Source organism: Psammomys obesus, unplaced genomic scaffold (assembly GCF_907164565.1).
Source record: "Psammomys obesus unplaced genomic scaffold, mPsaObe1.curated_primary_1811, whole genome shotgun sequence".
Taxonomy (NCBI): Eukaryota; Metazoa; Chordata; class Mammalia; order Rodentia; family Muridae; genus Psammomys; species Psammomys obesus.
In genome coordinates this window covers 8,488,906-8,509,055 of record NW_026585895.1, presented here as the reverse complement: position 1 = coordinate 8,509,055, position 20,150 = coordinate 8,488,906, and the positions used below count along the sequence as shown (strand labels likewise).

The 20,150-nt window shown below is 46.7% G+C and overlaps 1 protein-coding gene across 1 annotated transcript in view; it reads right to left on the bottom strand.

Annotated features, from left to right (window-relative positions):
- Window positions 1–16,354, bottom strand: part of Pde11a (phosphodiesterase 11A) — a 287,680-nt gene extending 271,326 nt beyond the window's left edge. Inside the window, exon 1 of the mRNA XM_055600598.1 lies at window positions 15,464–16,354. Within this exon, the coding sequence (XP_055456573.1) occupies window positions 15,464–16,354 (891 nt within the window). The remainder of the gene's footprint in view (window positions 1–15,463) is intronic.
- Between the last annotated feature and the right edge of the window lie 3,796 nt (window positions 16,355–20,150).

Sequence of the window (20,150 nt, the reverse complement as noted above, 5' to 3'; positions counted from 1 at the left end):
TATACTCACTTATAAGTGGATATTAGACATATAATATAGGATAAACATACTAAAATCTTTACACCTAAGGAAGCTAATCAAGGAGGAGGACCCTGGGTAAAATGCTCAATCCCCATTCAGAAAGGCAAATGGGATGGACATCGGAAGAGGGAGAAAACAGGGAACAGGGCAAAAGCCTACCACATAGGGTCCCTGAAAGACTCTACCCTGCAGGGTATCAAAGCAGATGCTAAGACTCATAGCCAAACTTTGGGCAAAGTGCAGGGAATCTTATGAAAGAAGAGGGAGATAGAAAGATCTGGAGGGGACAGGAGCTCTACAAAGAGAGCAACAGAACCAAAAAAATCTGGGCACAGGGGTCTTTTCTGAGACTGATATGCCTACCAAGGACCATTCATGCAGATAATCTAGAATCCCTGCACAGATGTAGCCCATGGCAGTTCAGTGTCCAAGTGTGTCCAAGTGTTCCCTAGTAAGGGGAACAGGGACTGTCTCTGACAAGAACTCAGTTTCTGGCTCTTTGATCACCACTCCCTGAGTGGGGAACAGCTTTACCAGGCCACAGAGGAAGATGATGCAGCCACTCCTGATGAGACCTGATAGACTAGGATCAGATGGAAGGGGAGGAGGACCTCCCCTATCAGTGAACTAGGGGAGGGGCATGAGAGGAGAAGAGGGTTGGTGGGTAGGAGTAGGAGGGGACAAGGGAGGGGGCTACAGCTGGAATACAAAGTGAATAAACTGTAATTAATAAAAAATTAATTAATTAAAAAATAAATATTAACAAAATTGGAGGTGAACCCTTATTTAAATGTTATATCTGTTTCATGTTAGTAGTAATGTCAGAAAGGCCAAGAGGATGAGGAGGAAAAGCAAAAAGACAGGCAAGATCATGTGACCAGCAGAAAGGAGAGAAGCTGTGAACCCTAACAAAAGAAGGGCCGAGAGTTGTGGAATGCTGGCCAAGAGAAGAATGGAGCCAGGCAAGGAGATGAGGAGATAAAGGAAGAGGACGAGGAGGAGCCTGAGAGACAGCAACTCCAAGGACTCTGGCATGTGTGAGGTAAATGTGTGTGTCCACTCTGCCATTCCCTCGAGCTGCAGAGCTCTGAGTGCCATGATCCATCTTTGGAAATGTCATTTTGCTGCTTAACCAAACTGATCACTGATGACTTCAAACGAGCTCCGTCCTTCTGATGAGACTTGACCGGCATGTGTGAGACCATTAGTTCAATCCCCAATATCAGAAGGAAAAAGAAAAAAAAGTCTGATGTCTTGGAGGATGTTTCCCGAACACAAGTACAGACTGGCGAGGCGTAAGTGCTTCCCGGAGACAGTGGGGGTGGGGTGGCATGCATTTGCTGCCCCCAAAGGCTTGGTCCTGGCTCTCCAGACACTTTAATCTGGCTTGTGTTATTACCCTGCACCAACGCTCTCTCTGTCTCACCGTCCATGTTTTCCCCAGGGAATCATTCTACCTCATCTGAAAGGTATCACCACTGCAGTTTAAAGAAACAGAAAGCAGATTCCAAGATTATCGCGATGAACTTCGCCACCATGATCTTCTCAAAGCTTCAGGTCAGTCCTGCTAAAGTCATAGTTTATTTCCCCCTCTTGCTTTCATCCTCCACAGTCTGACTGGTAACACATTAAACATTTGTTCCCTGTGCCTGCCTCTCTCTAACATTCCCAGGCTGGACCACTCTATTCCTGTACCCATCCTGTACCAGTAGATGAGAGAAATGGAAAGACCCTTGGCCTATAGGTGGCTTATCAGTGACAGTACCTTTGGTATAACCTGACATTCCAACCTGCTACACTACTCTAACTTGCTCTTGTGACCAAACTCACAGTTGCATTCTGTTTTCTCATGTTGTGTGTGTGTGTGTGTGTGTGTGTCTGTGTGTGTCTGTGTTACCTACCATACCATGTATTAGGTGGTATGCTAACACAGAGTGCTCCAAAGCCAGAAAATCCATAGCCTATACCTTTAATAAATTCACAATTTGGTAGAAAGAGTAATGAGCCAAAACATAAGTGACAAAAGCAAAAAGAGTATGAGTCATTTGGGTAAAGCATTATGGGAGTGAGTGAGCAAACAGCTAAACATGCCACAACATGCAGGGACAACCTTGGGGAGTCCGTTCTCTCCTTGTGCAGCTGAGTTCCAGGAATTGAACTCACACAGGAACTTCCTTGGATCACTGAGCCATCTCACTGGTTCCCGTTATTTATTCCACCCTTGAAAGTCACAGCGTCAGTTCCGTTCCAGGCTGGGTTATGAGCCAGTATCCATCACAGTCGCACTGAGCCCCATGCCTTTGAAATTCAATGCTCTAAAACTGATAGTGATTTTCTTTTCGAATGTATGCCTGGAATATGAAGTCTGCTCAATCAGGGGTTCGCGTATCATTCAGCAACTAGTGGGCTCTCAGCCCCCAGCTCCCTACCTCATCCTGTGACCCCTACATCATCCTACTCAAGGTCCTGAAGGGGTCATCAGTCTGACCCCTCTCAAGGGTAAGCAGCTGTGTTCTGCTGGTAGCTTTCCTTCCCAGCTGTCACGGTTCCGAAGAGAGAGTAAGAACCCTTCAGTGTCCTAAGTCATTCCTATTCTATGCTATTACTCATGCCCCATAAGGGATTTGGGGGAGGAGGGTCCTAGCCCACCCATCTTTTGGGGAGTGCCTATGTTTTATTTAGGGGCCCCTGATCAGAAGCCACTGCCATGGAAAAGGAGGAGAGGGGATATTTTCTGTACCCTATAGCACTCCCTTTTTACATTTCCATGTTATGTACCCTAATGTGACCTTATCCCCTAACCTCGTAACCTTCAGACTATTGAGCTTAGAGTAACCCTTTCTTGAGAAAATTTTCTCCCTTCTGAGTCCTAGTCTCCATTTCATTCTCAACAATAGGAGATAAAACTAGGCAACAACAAAAACCACAAGAGTCTCCCTGAGCCTTTCGGATCCCTCTCAAACCCACAAGGTTTTTCTCCTGTAAAACTTGTTGCAAACAAACCCATGAAGACTTGCTAGAAAGCACAGCTCACTGCCTGAAGACCTCAGACTCTGAGCAGGACGGTTGATGGGGTAAGATAAAGTCATATTGGGTGCAGCCTTGGCTGTGCTGGGCTCACTCTGTGGGCCAGACGGGCCTCGAACTCACAGAGATCCGCTTGCCTCTGCCTCCCGGAGTACTGGGATTACAGTCCTGCACCACCTTGCCCGCCCAGCTACTGCAGGTAAGTATTTATTAAGCACGGCATCAGTGAAATGGGAGCTGAGTTTGGGCTCTCCCTGGCCTGGCCTATAAAATCCCAACACTTCCATTCACCATTGCTCTCTCCCCATCATCTGGGGAAGGCAGCTCTGTGTGGAAGATGTGGAGGCTGGCCGTCCAGGATGAAGCCTTTTCGGGAACTCAGCCATGCGTGAGCTCCAGCAGAGGGAGAACCAGCTTCCGTGTGTCACCCCCGGGTGACATTGCGGTTTGGAGGTGTGACTACGAAAGCAACAATGAATGTGGGTCCAGAGTGTAAAAGAAAGCCTATGCTTGAACATTCCCCTCTGAGATTACCTCTAATGTTTTCACCTGTCATCGTCCAGCTTTTCATGACAGACTTTTTACATTTACTGACTCAGCAAGGCAACGTGCAACGTTTCTCCTATATAATTTCACTTTTCTTGACACTAGCCTTTTAAGACATGTGTAAGTATCTCTGTTTTATCATTGCAGATAAAAAACAACTAGAAAAATAAAATATGACACAGGTCCTGGATAGTGGGACCAAATCCAGTATGTCTACTCCAAAACTGCTTCCATCAATTACTTCCTTTGAGCTTCTGTTGTTATTGTTGCTAAGAAAACTGAGATTCTATTGCTTTCTAATATGCTCCGTTTGCTTAATAGCATTTTGTCAGCAATTTCCTCTGATTAAATATTCCATTTTATGATGAACCATAATCTGGTTAGCCAAGCCTTTAGTCAGATATTTTGGTTGAAATATGCTAATTTTAAATACACTACAATAAATTTTCATATATTAAATATATCAGCATCTGTACTCATAAAATTTTCCTTAGGATGACCTGGAGTTGTTATATTAAAAGCTATGAATAGTCTTAACGCAATACATAATTGTTGCCAAATTTCCCCACGTCACTGGTTCCCAAAGGCTGCAGGTTAGAGGCCAGCCTTGCCTCCAGAGCACATTTGACATCTCTATCTGGAAGCTGTTAAAGTTGCTACAAGGGAGCAAGTGTGTCTGGGCAAAGGCCAGGGATGTTTTAAGAACTCTGACATATATACAATCAGCTCTCAGTTCACAACACTAAATCCCAAATACCAGTGGTTGCCATGGCTGAGAAACACTGAGGTGGTTAAATAAAGTGAATGTGTGTGTGTGTGTGTGTGTGTGTGTGTGTGTGTGTGTGTACACATATGATAATCTATTCATTCTAGCTGGTTCTTTCTCTGGAACATGATGACTAGAACAAACTATAGCCTTCGTAACACTGAGTGTTACTCTTGAGGCAAAAACCATAATAGAAGTGCTTCTATTTATTCAAATACAGTTTACCAGGTACCCACTAGTTGCCAAACTCTGTATAATAAGTGCCAAATTACCATCCCAGGACAAGGGTCAGATCAGTTGAATAATAGAGAAGAGGCGGCTTGTAGTTAAATTCAGACATCACCTGCTAATGAGAGAGCATATTTATTTTCATTTTGTGCCTCCATATTTTCCATGAAACTGTGCACTGCATCTTCTCCATGGTTTCTCGTTGAATTACTCAGCCCCACAAGGTTGCTTCATGAAGTTACTAATAGAGCCATATTGCTATGATATTCTTTTCTTTTCTTTTTTTGTTTTTTGTTTTGCTTCTTTAGCAGCTTTCTCTGCAGAAGGGAATTGGCTCTCCCTTCCACAGAAAACCAAGGCCTTAAACATGAAACATTCTTGTGGGTAGTGTCTCCTCTTCTCCCAGCTGACCTTTTGTTTCTGCAATTTATCTCAGCGGAATCTCAATTTGGCTAATTTGGAGGTGGAAAAGTGTTTTCCTGCCCTTTGTATTTTGAATTAGCAGGAAGTCCCAGTCTGTTCACAGTGGGCATGAGTAGAAAGCAGGAGTCAAGACAGAAGCTGCTCTCTTGTTTCATGAGAAGAGAGGAGAAACACCTCGTCTCCTGGCTGGGCTCTCCAGTGTCTTGCATTGCTCCTGTAGGGTAATGCCTGGAACTTCACTGAGACTATCTGCTCACCTCCTCAGTTCTTTACATGATAACCTCAGGACTATGAACCTGCTATGGCTGGCAGGTGTTTTTCAAGCCAGGACTGAAAAGAATAAGAAGATAAATCTGGTCTTGGTGTCACATTCCTAAAGACAAGAACGAAGCAGAAGACAGTCCTAATAACTGCACTGAGTCCAGCCCTCAGTTGACGGTCCGCTGACAGCAGAGGACTGTGAGCAGGCTAGTTGGGACGCACTCCAGAAAATGGGCTCTGGGAACAAATGGGTATTAGTGTCACTTGTCCAGGAATCCCTATGCAAAAAGAAGAAAAATCTAGAAAGGTTCCTAGCAACTCTGTCCCATGCCTACAATTTTTTTAACTCTGTTACAGCCAATATTAAACTTTAAATATGTGATCACGTACATTAGGTTGTAAAATACCCATAAAGGGCATTCTCTCATTAAACCGTACAGGCCATTTAAATGATAAAGGAATACCATCAAAAATTTTAATTGAAAAAAGTAAAGGTTAAAACGTTCTGGTAATCTGATAAAGGGATATAGACAGCACGGATGTGAAATGGATAATGTGCAGCCTTTACAGAAATGCCAAGAAAGCATAGAAGACAAATATAAAGAAAGCCTCCCTGATAATTAGTGGCCAATGAATTTAAAGTCAAATTAATCACGAAAGTAAACATGGCAGTTCATGCTGTGAGGCTGAAGGGTAGAGCACTTTTCTGGTGTGCCCAAGACCTCGAGGCCAGTTCTCAGCAACACACTCAGGTGGGAATATAGGTTCTGAATAGTTTGATCTGAATAGCAAAGACACTCTTGGAGGGCTGGGGTGCTAGCTCTTAGAATTGGCTAGCCTTGGGAGAAGCAGTCTTTCCAGGATTCCCCAAATGCCAGAGTATCTAGAATATAGAAAATAAGCCAGGCATGGTGATATACACCTCCAATCCTAGAGCTGAGGAGGCTGGGGCAGAAAAATTTTAAGTCTAGCTTGGGCTGCATTGCAAGACCCTGGTGAGAAAAAAAAAAAGAGAGCTGGAGAGGAGGAGGAGGGAATGGGGAGGAAGAACCCAAGCAATTCAGCCAATACAGATACTTTAGATGGAAAGTTCCCTTTTGTGTGGAAGCTCGTGGGCAGAGCCAGTCTGTGAACTCTGAACAGTGTGTTTGAAAACATTAACCAGGCCTTACATTTCTTTTGAAAATGCTTTTTCATTATCTCATGGGGATGTGACGATTCGATTAAACAACTATAAAATACTTGAAAGGTGGATATGTGCTGAAATACCGTCTTTAAGTTATTGCTGAAAAATCGACAGCAGGGCCTGAGAATTCAATCCCTGTTCCCCATTCCCTGCTCCTGAGCCTGGAGCCTGGAAGTCCCACTGCACTGTGAGATCTTCCACAGAAACATTAAAATTATGGAGAAAAGTTCCACCGACAAAAACAGCCATCACTGTTTGTGATGTCGCTGGAGCTTCCTCAGGAATGCAGAGCATCAAGAACCAGCAGAATTGCACGGAAAGGAAGCGAGTGTCATAGTGGCCTTAAAACAGGGTTGGGTCACAGTACTCCATGACTGCTGCCATTCGGTTTGCCTAATTCTGTTCCTCCCTCACTTGGCCCTCGTGAGAAATCTGCATCTTTTGATGGACCTTTGAGTTTCCCTCTCTGGATGTCCTTGTCGCCTGTTGCTGTGCCACTCTGCGCCAGGAAGCTGACAACTGCTGGGCCACATTCCCTTCGTCCACCCAGCCTTCTCAAGTCCAACCCATGTGTGGCACTGGCAAGAGGGCAGCTCATGAGGAGGGGCCTATCTCCCTGACACCTCTCTTCAACAACTTGGCTTGTCCTTGTCTAAGATGCTCTCCCAGGCCACTAGCCCTGGATAGACTGCACACACACACACACACACACACACACACACACACACGAAACTATTGTAGTCTTTGGGTCTTTGAAGTTGCTTGTGCGTCTTGGGGTGGCAGTTTGGGTGTGGAGAGAGGAGGAGAGCCCAATATATTGGTGATAACGCTAAGGAACAGAGGAGAAGCAGGGCTTTCTCGGGGATATTGTCCAAGGACAGCTAATAAAACCAACTCAGAATCAGCAGCTTGCGAATTCAACCATCTGAAAACTGAATATTTATGAGACCTTTTGAAACTATGTGAAGCATAAGACTTATAATCAATAAGCTTGAAAGGGCAACACTTCTGAAAAAAAATAAATAAACACAAGGCTGATCAATATAATCTCTCACATCTGTAAGGGATTGGCAAAGAAAAACAAGACAAAACAAAACCCTATGATTTTCCAGGCCTTGAGCTAGAAGCGCTGCCTTACCTTTGAGAAGCTTCCTGGGAAAACTAACAAAGCTAAGCAGAGCAGTAACGTTCTGCCATGGAAGTTTTCAGCAGTGTGTTCCTAGTTGCTAGTATTTATTCGTTTAGGATCAGGCTGGCTGCCTTTTGTTTGTTTGATACAGTGTCTCACTGTGTAACCCTGGGTGGCCTGACAGTCAGTATATAAGATCAGGCTGGCCGCAACCTCACATGAGATGTGCCTGCCTCTGCTTCCTTATTGCTGGGATCAAAGCTGTGTGCCATCACACCCAGCTAGGCTGTTCTGGGTATAACAGGATATCTATAGGACCTCTTCAAAGCAGAAGGAAAAAATAAACTTAAAACAAACAAAAAAACAAGGGTACATTGGAGTGGGTACTTGGTTGATGTAGACGAGCAGTTCAGAAAATCCTCTGGTTATCTAGACCTTTATATGCCTTTTTCCTCTTCAGAATAGAGACTAAATACTTTAAAGACACGCTCAGGAGATGCGCTTTGAGCTTAATCACTACTGTGGTCTGGATCGCTTGCTATTTGTCGGCATATCAGCTGCCCGGAGTCAGGCAGAGACACAGGGCATTATGCATCTCTGTTGGGTCCACTGCAGGGTTGGTGAAGTCTTAATTTAGCCATGTAGGAGATCACTTAGACAAGTAGCCAGGAGTGGTGCTGGGGAAGGAGGGCAGCGCATCACCTCACCGCGAAGACTCAAAGAAGGAGGCCAGAGGCACAGAGGGATGAGAGACAGATCAGCAAGCTGCGAGAAGGCGAATGTCCGAGGGCGGGAGGGGGGAAACGCACTGGAACTCCCTGTGTGGCCCAGCCGTCGCCACACGTGTGCCGTCGCCTCCCTGGTACTGCGGTTACCTTAGGGACTACCGTGGGAACTTAGACTAAGGGAAGAGCCGAGCGAAGAGCGGGGCTCAGTGTGCACACAGTAGTGAGTGTCCAGGAAAGACCAAGCCAGGAGTAGCCAGGCATGAAGGTTCTGCAGGCCACGGATCTCAGCACGAATAGCAGCTGCCTCCATGGTCAGCTGAGTCACTTTGAACAAATCCTTAAAGTGGCCAAGCCTCAGTCTTTAAAAAGGCTGAGAGGAAATCCTAACTGCGGGGCTAACTGACCCACGGTCCACTGCTAAGTGGGGTTATCGTTAACCAACACCGGCGCTCACGCTGCCTTTTATCAATATTGGTAATAGATACCCCACAGATGTGTCTCATAGTTTCCCATACGTTTCGTTCAAAGTGAAAAGACCTATATTTTCTGATCAAAAGCAAGTATCATTAATATGTGAAGCCGCCACTCTGTTAGAACTAGCCAGTTAATAAGGAACCCTTGGGTGTTGGCAAGTACACATCTTATAATACCAGGAAAACTTCTTTGCTATTTTCACCCAAAAACCAAATAAATAAATTTAGCCCTTAGTGCCTATAAATGACCAAAGAACCCAAGTTTCTCCCAAAATATCACAAACCCATCCCACTTTCTTATGATTAAACTTGCCTTTTTATGACTCACATCCTACTTCTCCACAAGAATGTGGTCAGGTTGCAAAACACCACCCTGAATCTAAGGAACTAAAGAAGCAAGCAGGGCACCTCAGAGGGTGGGGTGACCTCCCTCCAGGACAGAGCAGAGCTATTTGAGAGGGAGACTTCACATGCCTCAGAACACTATATTAAACAGGAAAAATTAGCTTCCAAGTTAAGGCCGCCTTGTAAATAAACAGGGTGCCCAAAGCTCAAGAACCGAAGTAAGTTGGCCAGATTCGTAAACATTTACTTCACGGGTTAAGGAGGAAATCCAAGTTCACCTTAAGTCACCACTCCATGGGACCGGGACTTCTCTGTGCTCCGTCTTCAGACGAAGCAGCCAGTTTGTCCTTGTGTTTATCATGATCATGTGTCTGTCAGGAAGAGGTGCTAAAACGGGGAACGCTTCCCGCTGCAAGCCCGAGAAGAGATCAATTCTAGTTCTGGGCTAGTGAACTTGCTCGTGGGCTTTAAACACTGTGTGCAGAGCTGAAAATAGCATTTCATGGAATTCATAGTACAGTATTGGGGGATGGTCAGCATCCCACTTCAAGTCAGCCTCACTGCTCAGCGACGGGACCACAGACCACCTGTGTCCCCGGTTCCCTCGTTAGGGACAGAGGCTCTTTTATCAATGAACTCTCCAGATGCCTAAAATCAATTCCTTCTGATTGGCATGTTTAATGTAAATGTGGAGAGTAAAAGCAGATGGGCCAGCCTGGTCTAAAAAGAGAGTTCCAGGACAGCTGGAAAAATGAATTCCATGACAACGAACTGTTAAATGTTAGTGTAATATTAGTTAATACATACTGAACATCCCACTATAGTATAACGCGTGTAATTTCTGTCCTGTTTTCTACCTCTCTTCCTACATCACAGCAAGTCAGAGCAGGGTTTGGATGGGCAAAGACAGAGGGGAAAAAAGTATCCCTGGCAGGAAGGAAGCAAAGCACAGAAATAGAAAGGCCCTATCCAGGCATCGAAAATGGTCTATAATTTAATTAGGACGAAGCTGGGGCCACCCGAAGGACCACAATAGACACTGAACTGGAATAAAATTGAGCCTCTTACACTCAGTATGTATGACTCAGAGTCAGGCAGGGCCAGCTTCGTGCACGCGCAGCCAGAGCAGTTGTGGGAGGAGGGGCAGCTGCTCCACTGCAGACAGTCTTACTGCCTCAGTTTTAAAATCTACTTTGCTAATAAAAATTAAAAAAGAGAAAAAAATCTACTTTGCATGAATTCCAATGGAGCAATCCAGTTTGAGTCAGTTCAGAGATCTGGCTCTCCAGGCATTCCCACCCCACTCTCTGCCCCAAATTAGCCTTGGCCACCTGACCCTTGCTCCCTGTTGTCACAGGCCCCATCGAGACCCCTTCTCTCCCCTTTGCCCTGGTGATAGGCATGGCAACCGGCCGGCCATAGCGATAGAAACCCATCTGTCACGTCTGCTGTGGCTCTTTGCTCTTAAGCGGGGTCCGTGTGGAAGCATGAGACGAGCACATGCCACCCTTGGCATCTCAGGCTGGACCAAGGCTGTGGTCATCTTCACCTTGAGCTGGAGTGGCCAGGGAGCAGGCAGCAGGCAGTTCAGCCAGGGCTTCTCACCCACCTCAGGCCAAACACAAAGAATTTCTCAGCCGGGAAGCTGCAGTCCTTTAGGATTTCTGTCTGGAAGTCAGGCTCAAGGTCTAGGGAGCAGCCTCTGGGGAAAGGGGTTCCCTTCTCCATCCCATCATTTTGCACTAAACTCCACAAATCACAGCTCCGGTCCTGGGTCCTGCACAGAACCTTTTTCATTAACGTGGGTTTTATCTGTTTGCTTGCTTTGTTTTGTTTTGAGAAAGGGTCTCCCTTTGTATGTAGCTCAAGCCAGCCTCAAAGACACTGTAGATGCAAACTCAGATCGATTGCAGGCGTGGGCCACGCCACACCTGGGTGGCTCCTGGGTTCTGATAGAGCTGTTACTCCCCACACGCCTCTCACGCTTACAACCTCCAAATCACCATTGATCTAACCCCCACCGACCCATAGGACACCTCTTGTCTGTTCCCTGTTGCCAGTTTCCCCATCTCCGCTTAGTTCTGTGCTTCCTCATGACTCCCCCAGACCATTCAAGCCTTCCTCTATCCCGTCTTTCAGTCACCCAGTCACTCAATGTGCCATTTTGATCGTGCCAAGAGGCTTCACGTGGTCTATTTTCAGCAAACTCTTTATCAGGTGTTCAAAGTCTTTCATGTGTTCTCAACTCACTTTTGCACACTGAAATATATATATATATATATATGTATATTCACATGCAACTTTTTAGCTAAGTTAAAACACTCCTTGTCACCTATACACATCTGTGCTTGCATTTCACTCTTTCTGAAGCCATTCTGCAATACCTAAAACACCTGCACTAGCCTCAAAATCATCTCCAGCCAGAGAGTCTGACCAACAGCTGGCACGGCACACCCTCAGTCTTCCCCCAAAAGCCCCCATTGTGACTCATAGGCCTCTAAAGCGGTACCATCCAGCTCTGCCATTTGAGTGCAGCATGGTAAAGAGTACCTGCTTTCAGCGGGGCCACAGGAAGCCTGCCCTCTCACCTTTGTGTACTTGCCTGCTGGGTCTGAGGAACGGACTCTGTTGTGTCAACAGATCAGGTCTTCTGAAAGCCTTGCACACCTGGAGCTCTCCTGCGTCATCTCTCTGCTCCTCTCAGCTCTCCTAACAAAACAGCCTGCTGACTTTCAGACCCAAGCCCATCAAACACCTGTGTCGTCATTATCAACACTAACACAAACTCATCTCACACTTTTTATTAATGTCTAAAGTGCTATGTTCTGGGTGTTCAGAATAATCCAAAGAGAACACCTGTTACTTACATGCTCTTATTTGCAACCTCTAGAGGGTAATTTATTCATTACTGTATTAAAGTGGGCTGTTTAATAAGTTATAACTGTCAGAGAAGAAAGGTAAATTGCTGTCACTATGATCAAACTGGATACCTAAAAGGAATGTATTTTTCCATTTGCAAATTCTTTATTTATTTTTTTTCCCAGTTTCTACCCTGTTTTTCTAGGATCAATTTAAAAATACAATGCAAAATAGTAAAAGCAAAAGAGATTTATTTTTGCTGCCAAACTCCTATTCAACTTTAGTATCTCATTAAATATTCTACCCTTGACTTCAGGATGCAATGTTCATTATCATAATTGCATAAGTGTCTTTAATGCCTTTTTCTTGCTCAAAGAAACCCCCAAATGATTAAGGCCATTAACCTAATTACCCAATAATTAAAATTTGAAGCTCTGTGTGATTTCACTCTCCTGAAAGGAAAAAAAAAAAAGTACTAACTGAATCTGAGCAAGACACGCCTTTATCTATATGATTTATAAAGAATCAAGAAATATTGTAATATTTATACATAGAGACTTCAAGATGTTTCCATACATAAGAATTAATGCAGCATAATTCAAAGACAAATGTGTGGCTGGAGAGCTTTGGGTTTGGAAAAATGACTCCGCAGTTAAGAACACTGCCTTCCCGAGGATCAGAGTTCAATTCCTAGCATCCACGTGGCGGATCACAACCCTCTCTACGTCCAGATCTACGGCATCTGGCGCCGCCCTCTTCTGGCGTCTGTGGGTACTGCATGCAAGTGATGCACAGGCACATAAAGTAATTTTTAAAAGGTTCAGTTTTCATTATGAGAAATCTGTAAGAGCAGAGAAGAGGAAAGATGAGGAAATGCTAGAATAGGAAAAGGAGGCAGCAGCAATCCAGCTCTGGAAACGTTACCCAGAGGAACAAAGTATGGAGCTTTTGCTAGGCTAGGGTACGATAAGGTGTCATCAAAATGACACTTAAGGGACTCTTCAGAATAGAAGAATGGCTGTTTATATATTCCTTGGATGTAATGTTGGTTCCTAGACAGCTGCTCTGGTGAGGGAGCTTAGCACAGGGAATGATTAGACAGGTCAAAGGTGCTGAGCTCACACCTCAACAACGATTGAACCACCACCACCACCACCATCACAGACTGTTGCTATTTCTTAAGTAATTGCCACATACGGAGTACTGTCTGCCTTAGGAGCTTCAGTATAGCATCTCATTGCGTGCCCACATGCCACGTAGGTCTATTGTTCCCATTTTATGAATGAGAAATGGAGACTATGAGCTTAAGCAGTTCTCTTTAGGCACTAATGATGATGATAATGTATTAAAACAAAAGGGAAAAAAGCAATTTCATCAGTGAGTATTGTAAGCAAAATGAAAACACATATACACACACACTAAAAATACACAAATGCATAGCAGAAGCCAGTGGCAAATTAAGTGAGGATAATGATGATGATATTTTCTCACCCAAAACAACTGAAGGGACCCAAGATCTTAAGCTTCCTATAGCACCTCACCTGACATTCTCAAGCTACAACAAACGTCTTACTTATAGCCACTGTCACTGCCCTGAGGGAAATGGAGACAGAAAAAGCTTCCTTCTCCCACATCAGCTTCCAAATACAAAAAGGCAAGTGGCTTTACACTCTGCCCGTAGAATAAAGGCTGAGTGCCAGGAAGCAACAGCCACAAAAACAAAAACAAAACAAAACAAAACAAAGCAAAACTAATTTGCTATGCCTGTGAGAACATCCCTAGCCTTGATTCTGGGCACCAGGAAGACCACCTCGGTACGAGGACGCCAAGAATCACAGTCTTGAAGAAAGTGGCATTCGTGAACGCTGTCAAATGAAAGTCATGAGCTGAAAGACAACCGTTATAAAAAGAGCCATAGAGATGGGAGAAAATCAATTGTGGATGAATAAGAGATGCAAAGGCAACGAAAAGACTGCCACCCAAACTTCTGCAAGTATCCTGCAACTCAGGAGGTATTTCTGTAGCTCAGGCACACAGCAAAGTATGTGAAAAAGTAGGAAAGAATTTGTGATCTTTATAGATTTTTTTTTGGCTCTTCAACATATCAATAATTAAATATTTTCATTTCTTCCCATGGCTTTCTAGGAATACAGAGAAATGGACATTTGTTGAAAATCATAGTTGGGTTGCTCATTTTCAACTTTTTTAAAGATCAAAGTCTTTAAGAATGATATAATGAATAATGTAGTTAATCTCTAACAAAAGATTAACCAAACGAAACATTTTCCTAGGCACTCCTTAATATTAAAGGGTCGTGTTGACAGACATCTCACAAAAGTATGAGACTTGTATTGGGCTCAGTTCAGTCAGTCTATGTAGAACTGCAAACTTTCAGATGGAGCAGAGGGTAAATGTCCTTCCCACAGCTTTTGCTGCTGTGCTCAAAAGCACCCAAACTCTAGAGAAACACACATCTCTAAGAGACAGGATACAGTCGTGAAATGACCACAGAAACAAGCACAAGAGCTTTCCATTCTGAGGAAGTCTCACGGCAAGTGACGCCCAGCTCCACCACACTGGGGCTGAAGGAATGAGAACTGGCTGCCTTTATAGTGGATCTAAAATCCAATATCAAGCTCAAATCACTGTTCAGAAAGAAAGAGGGAAGGAAGGAAGGAAAGAAAGAGAGAGAGAGAGAGAGAAAAGACAGATTGGCAGCACATTGGGTTTGCATCTCCGCTCGAATCTAGCATGTCTGATGTGCCTATCGCTGTGGGGTTGCTGAAAATATGCCATCGGGGGCATTTCACGAAGTAAAACCCGACTTGCTCCCATATCAAAAGCTGCCTGCTGCACCCTCGCTTGAACATGACTCCCTTAATTTCCCAACCTCTCTAACTTCGCTGAAGCAGACAGACATGAAGAAGACCCGAATGGGTTAGAGGTCCAGCATTCCTGTCTTTCCTCCTCTTCCACATTTTCACTATCTTGGAACTCTTTAAGCTGGAGAAAAGGTAGGCATCAAGTATGCAATCAGGTACTCGGTTCACCTTCCAACCTTGAGCTAGAATATGAAAGATTGTCATGCCTGCCCACTCCCCGATCCATGCCTCAAACACCAGAGAAGCCAAATACCCGTTTTCTCCAGGACAACACCGAGATTCTGCAGGCTACACCTCTTTCTAGGAGTTCTAAAACCATATACACATGTTCTTAAGGCTACTATCTTGACGATATACACATGGTATTTGTTGAGTGATATATGAATTTCCCATAAGCCACTGTGCTAGGAAAAGACCGTTCCATCAAAGACGATATAACACTCTTAACTAAACTCAAGAAGGAGCGTAAATAGCAAGGTGATATTGCAAAGGGTCTAAATAAAAGTGGCCCTGGTTGTCAAAGGGTGAGGAAAGGCATGGCTGCTGGGCCAGGAGCAGGCTGGGAAGCAGAGGACACGCAAAGCCCTACCTGGTAGGCATCAGGAATATTGACTGTTTCTCCATGTTCCCCGACATAGCCAATGATGCCTTTGCCCCAGGGGACCTGCACCTCGTTTGAGTTCTCTGTGCTGCTGCAGGGGAGCAGTGGGGTTCCTGCATGCACATCAAAAAATTTGGAGACCAAGGTCTTCTTGCCAGGGGCCGCCCCCTCCACTAAGAAGAGAGAGCAGCGGTCAGCGTCCACCATGAGACAGACAAAGATGAGGATCTTGTAGCTTAGGCTGGTGAGGTCAAGGTCATTGGAGATGTCCTTAACCAGCTCCAGGAAAAACTGGCGCTCGTTATGCTTTTTGAGGTGGCATTTGTAGTCGATGGCCGTAGGGGGGTACTGAGGCAGGTTCACCCTGGATTCCAGGAGGGCACTGAGGATGTGGGCTGTGGTGGGAGGCAGGGAGCTGGCCTTCCTGAGCAGGGCTCTCCGCCGGACACTGCTCAGGGGCTCCTGGGCCCGCGAGGTCACCTGTTCATCGTAGGTCCTGTTCACGTGGATGGCTTTGGAGCGGGCAAAGCTCTTCCGCAGCTCTTTCTGCGAAGCTCTTCGCTGCAGGCTGCCATCACCCCGGCTGCCACTGGCCCAACTGGGACTCAGGGGAACCCCAGCACTTTCCCCACCACCGGGCGTGGGGCGGCTGTTGGCAGAGCCCTGTGGTCCAGCACCTCTACCCACGCCGGTGCTGCCTCTGCCAGCGCCGGGCAGGGCAGGCCTCAGGCCTGAAGCCCCCTGTCCCGAACTGTGCCTTTGTAGCCACTTGTCCACCAGCTCCTGCTTCCCTTTTCGCATCAAGTAATCTTCAAACAACTCGGGGTGCCTATCCAGGAAAGTTTCCACCTCCCCGAAGTCCAGGCGGGAGGCTGCCATGGTCCAGGGCGCCCCTTGCCTCTCCTTTCTACTCTTGGACCACAGGTTAGCCTGTCCCGAGGCCTCTAGCTGTGGCTGCACATGCTTGCCCACACTGGTGTCCCCGGAGCGGGGCTACCTTCCTGCCGGCCAGCCGGAGGCTGATGGGAACAGCAGGATCCCAGTGGGGAGGTGCCTGCTCGTCCGGTGGCTCAGAGCCGCGGCCACCCACCCTACCCCAGCTCCTCCTGCTCCTGCCGCACAGGTGCCGGCCGCGGCCACCGCTGCTTCCCGGGCGGCTCCGGCTCCCGCAGCCGCCGCTCCGCCGCCGCCGGAGCCGGCTGAGCGGACCACTGTGAGCCCGAGGTAGGCAGGACACGCCCCGGAGCCAGGCTGGGAGGAGCAGACGGGGCGCACCGCAGCTGAAGTCCACCGCCCAGGGTGCCAGGCGGTTCCGGGAACAGTCGCTGCGCAGCGCCGAGCCGGGAGCGCACCCAGGTGCACCCCCCGCCCCCGCCCTTTCAGCCTCACCTCCCCAGCCCGCCCCGCTCCGCCCCTATCCTTAAGCTTGCCAGAAGGCCCCTCGGGAGCCCAGTGGGAGTCCGAGTACTGAGAAATACTGATGATTTGTGAGGATCAGAGCCTAAAGTGCACGCGCTCCGAAGAAATGAGGGTCCCCAGAGTCCGCCCGGGTCTTGTTTTTCTGAGATGAGACTACTTTTAGTTTGCTCGGTTCCTCGGGCTGCCCAGCACTCTGTGGGCGTGCAGTAAATACTAATCAAACTAGTTTCCCTGAAGTTCCCGGTGTAAGAGATTCTTGAACAAAACTCGGGATGCTCCCCACCACAGCCCTTCTCTCCGTGACGAAGGGGGCTGCAGGCTGAAGAAAGGGTTAAAGCTCAGTTGCCCTGGTCCAGGGTGAACCGGTGGAGCAAGCTCGGGGCAAGTGGATCTGAGGGCGGCGGGGTCCTTTCCTGCGGCGCTCTCCATCCCTCGGCTCTCTTCCTTTTATGAAAGAGTCCTCGCAGAAGTCACGTCTTGAGGCTTGTGTACACAGACTTCTGCACTGCCTTGGCTCTGCCCTGGGGGTTCTGGATCTGACTAGGGGTTTCGCTAAGCAAAGCGGAGAAAAGTGGTGATGTTTTCTTGAAGGAGGGTGCATCTGCTCCTGCGAGTACCAAGCAGGTGCGGAGCCGGGACAACAGACAGACTCTTCCAGCATGCCAGAGATGAGCGTGATAGAAGAGAGCAGCGAGGAAGGCAGGGGAGGCTCCATGTGGCAGCGCTAGGTTGAAGGCCCACAGTAAGCGGACTTCAGAGCTAAGGCAACAGGTATACCAAAACTTAAATTAAGAGTAATTAAATTCTCTCACCTATGGCACGGGGTGTATTCTCCCACTTTAAAGACAGAGAATGCTGGAAAGCTGAGCAGCTCTTCAGGGCTCCCAGGGAACTGGCACGCAGGTTCATTACTCTGGCTGTAGAGGGAGGCCTCCTCTCAGCCCTCTCACTCACCGCACTGCCTCCCGTCTGTGTCAGAACTTAGACCGGAAACAAGAAAGTGGATGATGGTGGAGTGTCCTCTGCTACTCTGCTGACAATACTTGGAACTGAGAACCCTGTGCTCAAGAATTCCAAGTAGGCCCGGGAGGGTACACGCACCTGCCACCAAGCCTGGCAACCAGAGTCCCATCCAGGAATGCCCAGGGTGGAAAGAGAACGGACCCCCTCAAGCTGCCCTCTGACCTCAGTTCTGTCCCCCACCAACTCACAATGATAAATGAATAAACAGATGTTATTCAAAAACTTTCATTCCAAAGGCCCGGGCTTTTAATCATCACGGCCTTGGGGCCAGAATGCCAGTGTGAACATAAGAAACAGCAGCACTTTTCTTGACTCATTCACAACACTGCGGTGCTCTGACCAGCAGGATGGAAGAAATGGCTGCTGTTGTTCTGTAGAAACCTTCTTGATGACTGATCACATAGCTTTCTATTTCCTCTTGTGAAGTCGTAATCCAGGGCTGACGGGATAGCTCAGTGGGTAGAATGTGTACTTAGCACACACAAAGCTCAAAACGACATAAAGCAGAGATGTAGTCCCAGCACTTGGGAGTTGGAAGCATCAGGATCCAACATTCAAGACCAGCCTGGGCTGCATGAGATGCTTTGTGTAAATAATAATAATAATGATGATGATGATGATGATGATGATGATTGATATAAAGGACTGGAGAGACTTGCAGAGAACCTGGTTTCCAGCACCCTCATGGCAGCTCACAAGCATCCTTGACTCTAGTTTTTGGGGAGCTAATGCCCTCTTCTGGCCTTCACAGGCTCCTGGCAAACACATGGTCGACATACATACCTGCAGGCAAAATACTTGTATTCAAAAAATAAAAATAAGTAACTCTTTGAAGAAAAGTTACGTTAGTGAGGTCCAGCATGCTCACAGAGTGTGCACCTGGTGCTTCTGGGATGAAGGAAAACAAAATAAATACACAGAGAAACAGGACACGGATAACAGGTAACATGAAGAGTAAAGCTTAGGGAAGGACTGGAGAAAGGGTAGAGGCTGTAAGCAAGCCTTTGGGGGGGGGGGAGGCCAGCTCAGCAGAAACCTGATGGAAACGAGCCCCCCTGCAGCTTGAATGGCAGCACACCAGGACAGAGAAGCACACACTCACATCGTGAGCAAGGACACGGCAGAGGATTCGTGAAACAACCTGGAGACCAATTAGAGGCAGGGAGCCAGCAGCTAGTTAGGAGCTGACAGCTGCCAAGGAGGTAAGTGGTGCTGAAGAATTAAAGAAAAAAAAAATGTTCTGCACAGTGCCAAGATCCCATGTGCTTACTAAATGGTAGCTAGTCTGTTATTTTGTGTCATCAGCGTTTACACTGGTGTGTGGAAACCTTACTGTGTGCAATCACATCTCTGGCCACTTCAGTGACCTATCAGGAGGGATGGTTAGTGGTTTGCGAGCAGGGGCTCCCAAGAGCCTATTTTAGCCTCTGTTTCCAATGAATGTCCAGTTTCATCATGCAGCTTACAGTCAGCCATGATGGGTACCATGGAAGTCTACAAATGTTCCAAGTCTGATTTGTGAGTGTGAATGAGCCAGTCTCTGTCTGTCTCTGTCTCTCTTGCTCTATGTGTGTGCACACATGTGTGCTTGTGTGAGAGAGAGACAGAGAGAGGGAGAGAGAGAAAGAGAACATATGTGCATGTCAGGCTTGTGTGTGTGTGGTGTGACAGTGTGGGTGCCATGGCACACGTGAAGGTGAGAAGACAACCTTTGGATGTGGGAGTCTTGCCTCTCCATCTTGTGTGAGACAGGCTCTCTTCACTCTTGTGCAAACCAAGCTAGCTGAGCCATAAGGTTCTATAGAGTCTCCCATCTCCGCTCCCAATCCCCACAGGCCACGGGGATTATGCTGTGGCCACCAGCTTTCCCATGGCACCTTGGGATCTAACTCAGGTCTTCAGGCCAAAGTAGTTACCAGCACTGGATGAAAATAATTCACATGTCTATCAATTAATTGGTAAGTAAAGTGTGCTATAGTCATATAATACTCTGCCACAAAAAAAAATGAAGCGTGCGCACACACACACACACACACACACACACACACCATAAAAACATCATGCAAAGTGAAAAAAAGCCATTTACATCAAAAGCCCAGAATAGGAAACTTCACTAGAAACAGAAAAATGGACCACTTTCTGTATGAAAAGGAAGAATGCTGCAACTGAGTGTGGGATGTTTTTAAAGGAGTGTGGTGACGGAAATGTTCTAGCATTGGCTGTGCAATCTGCA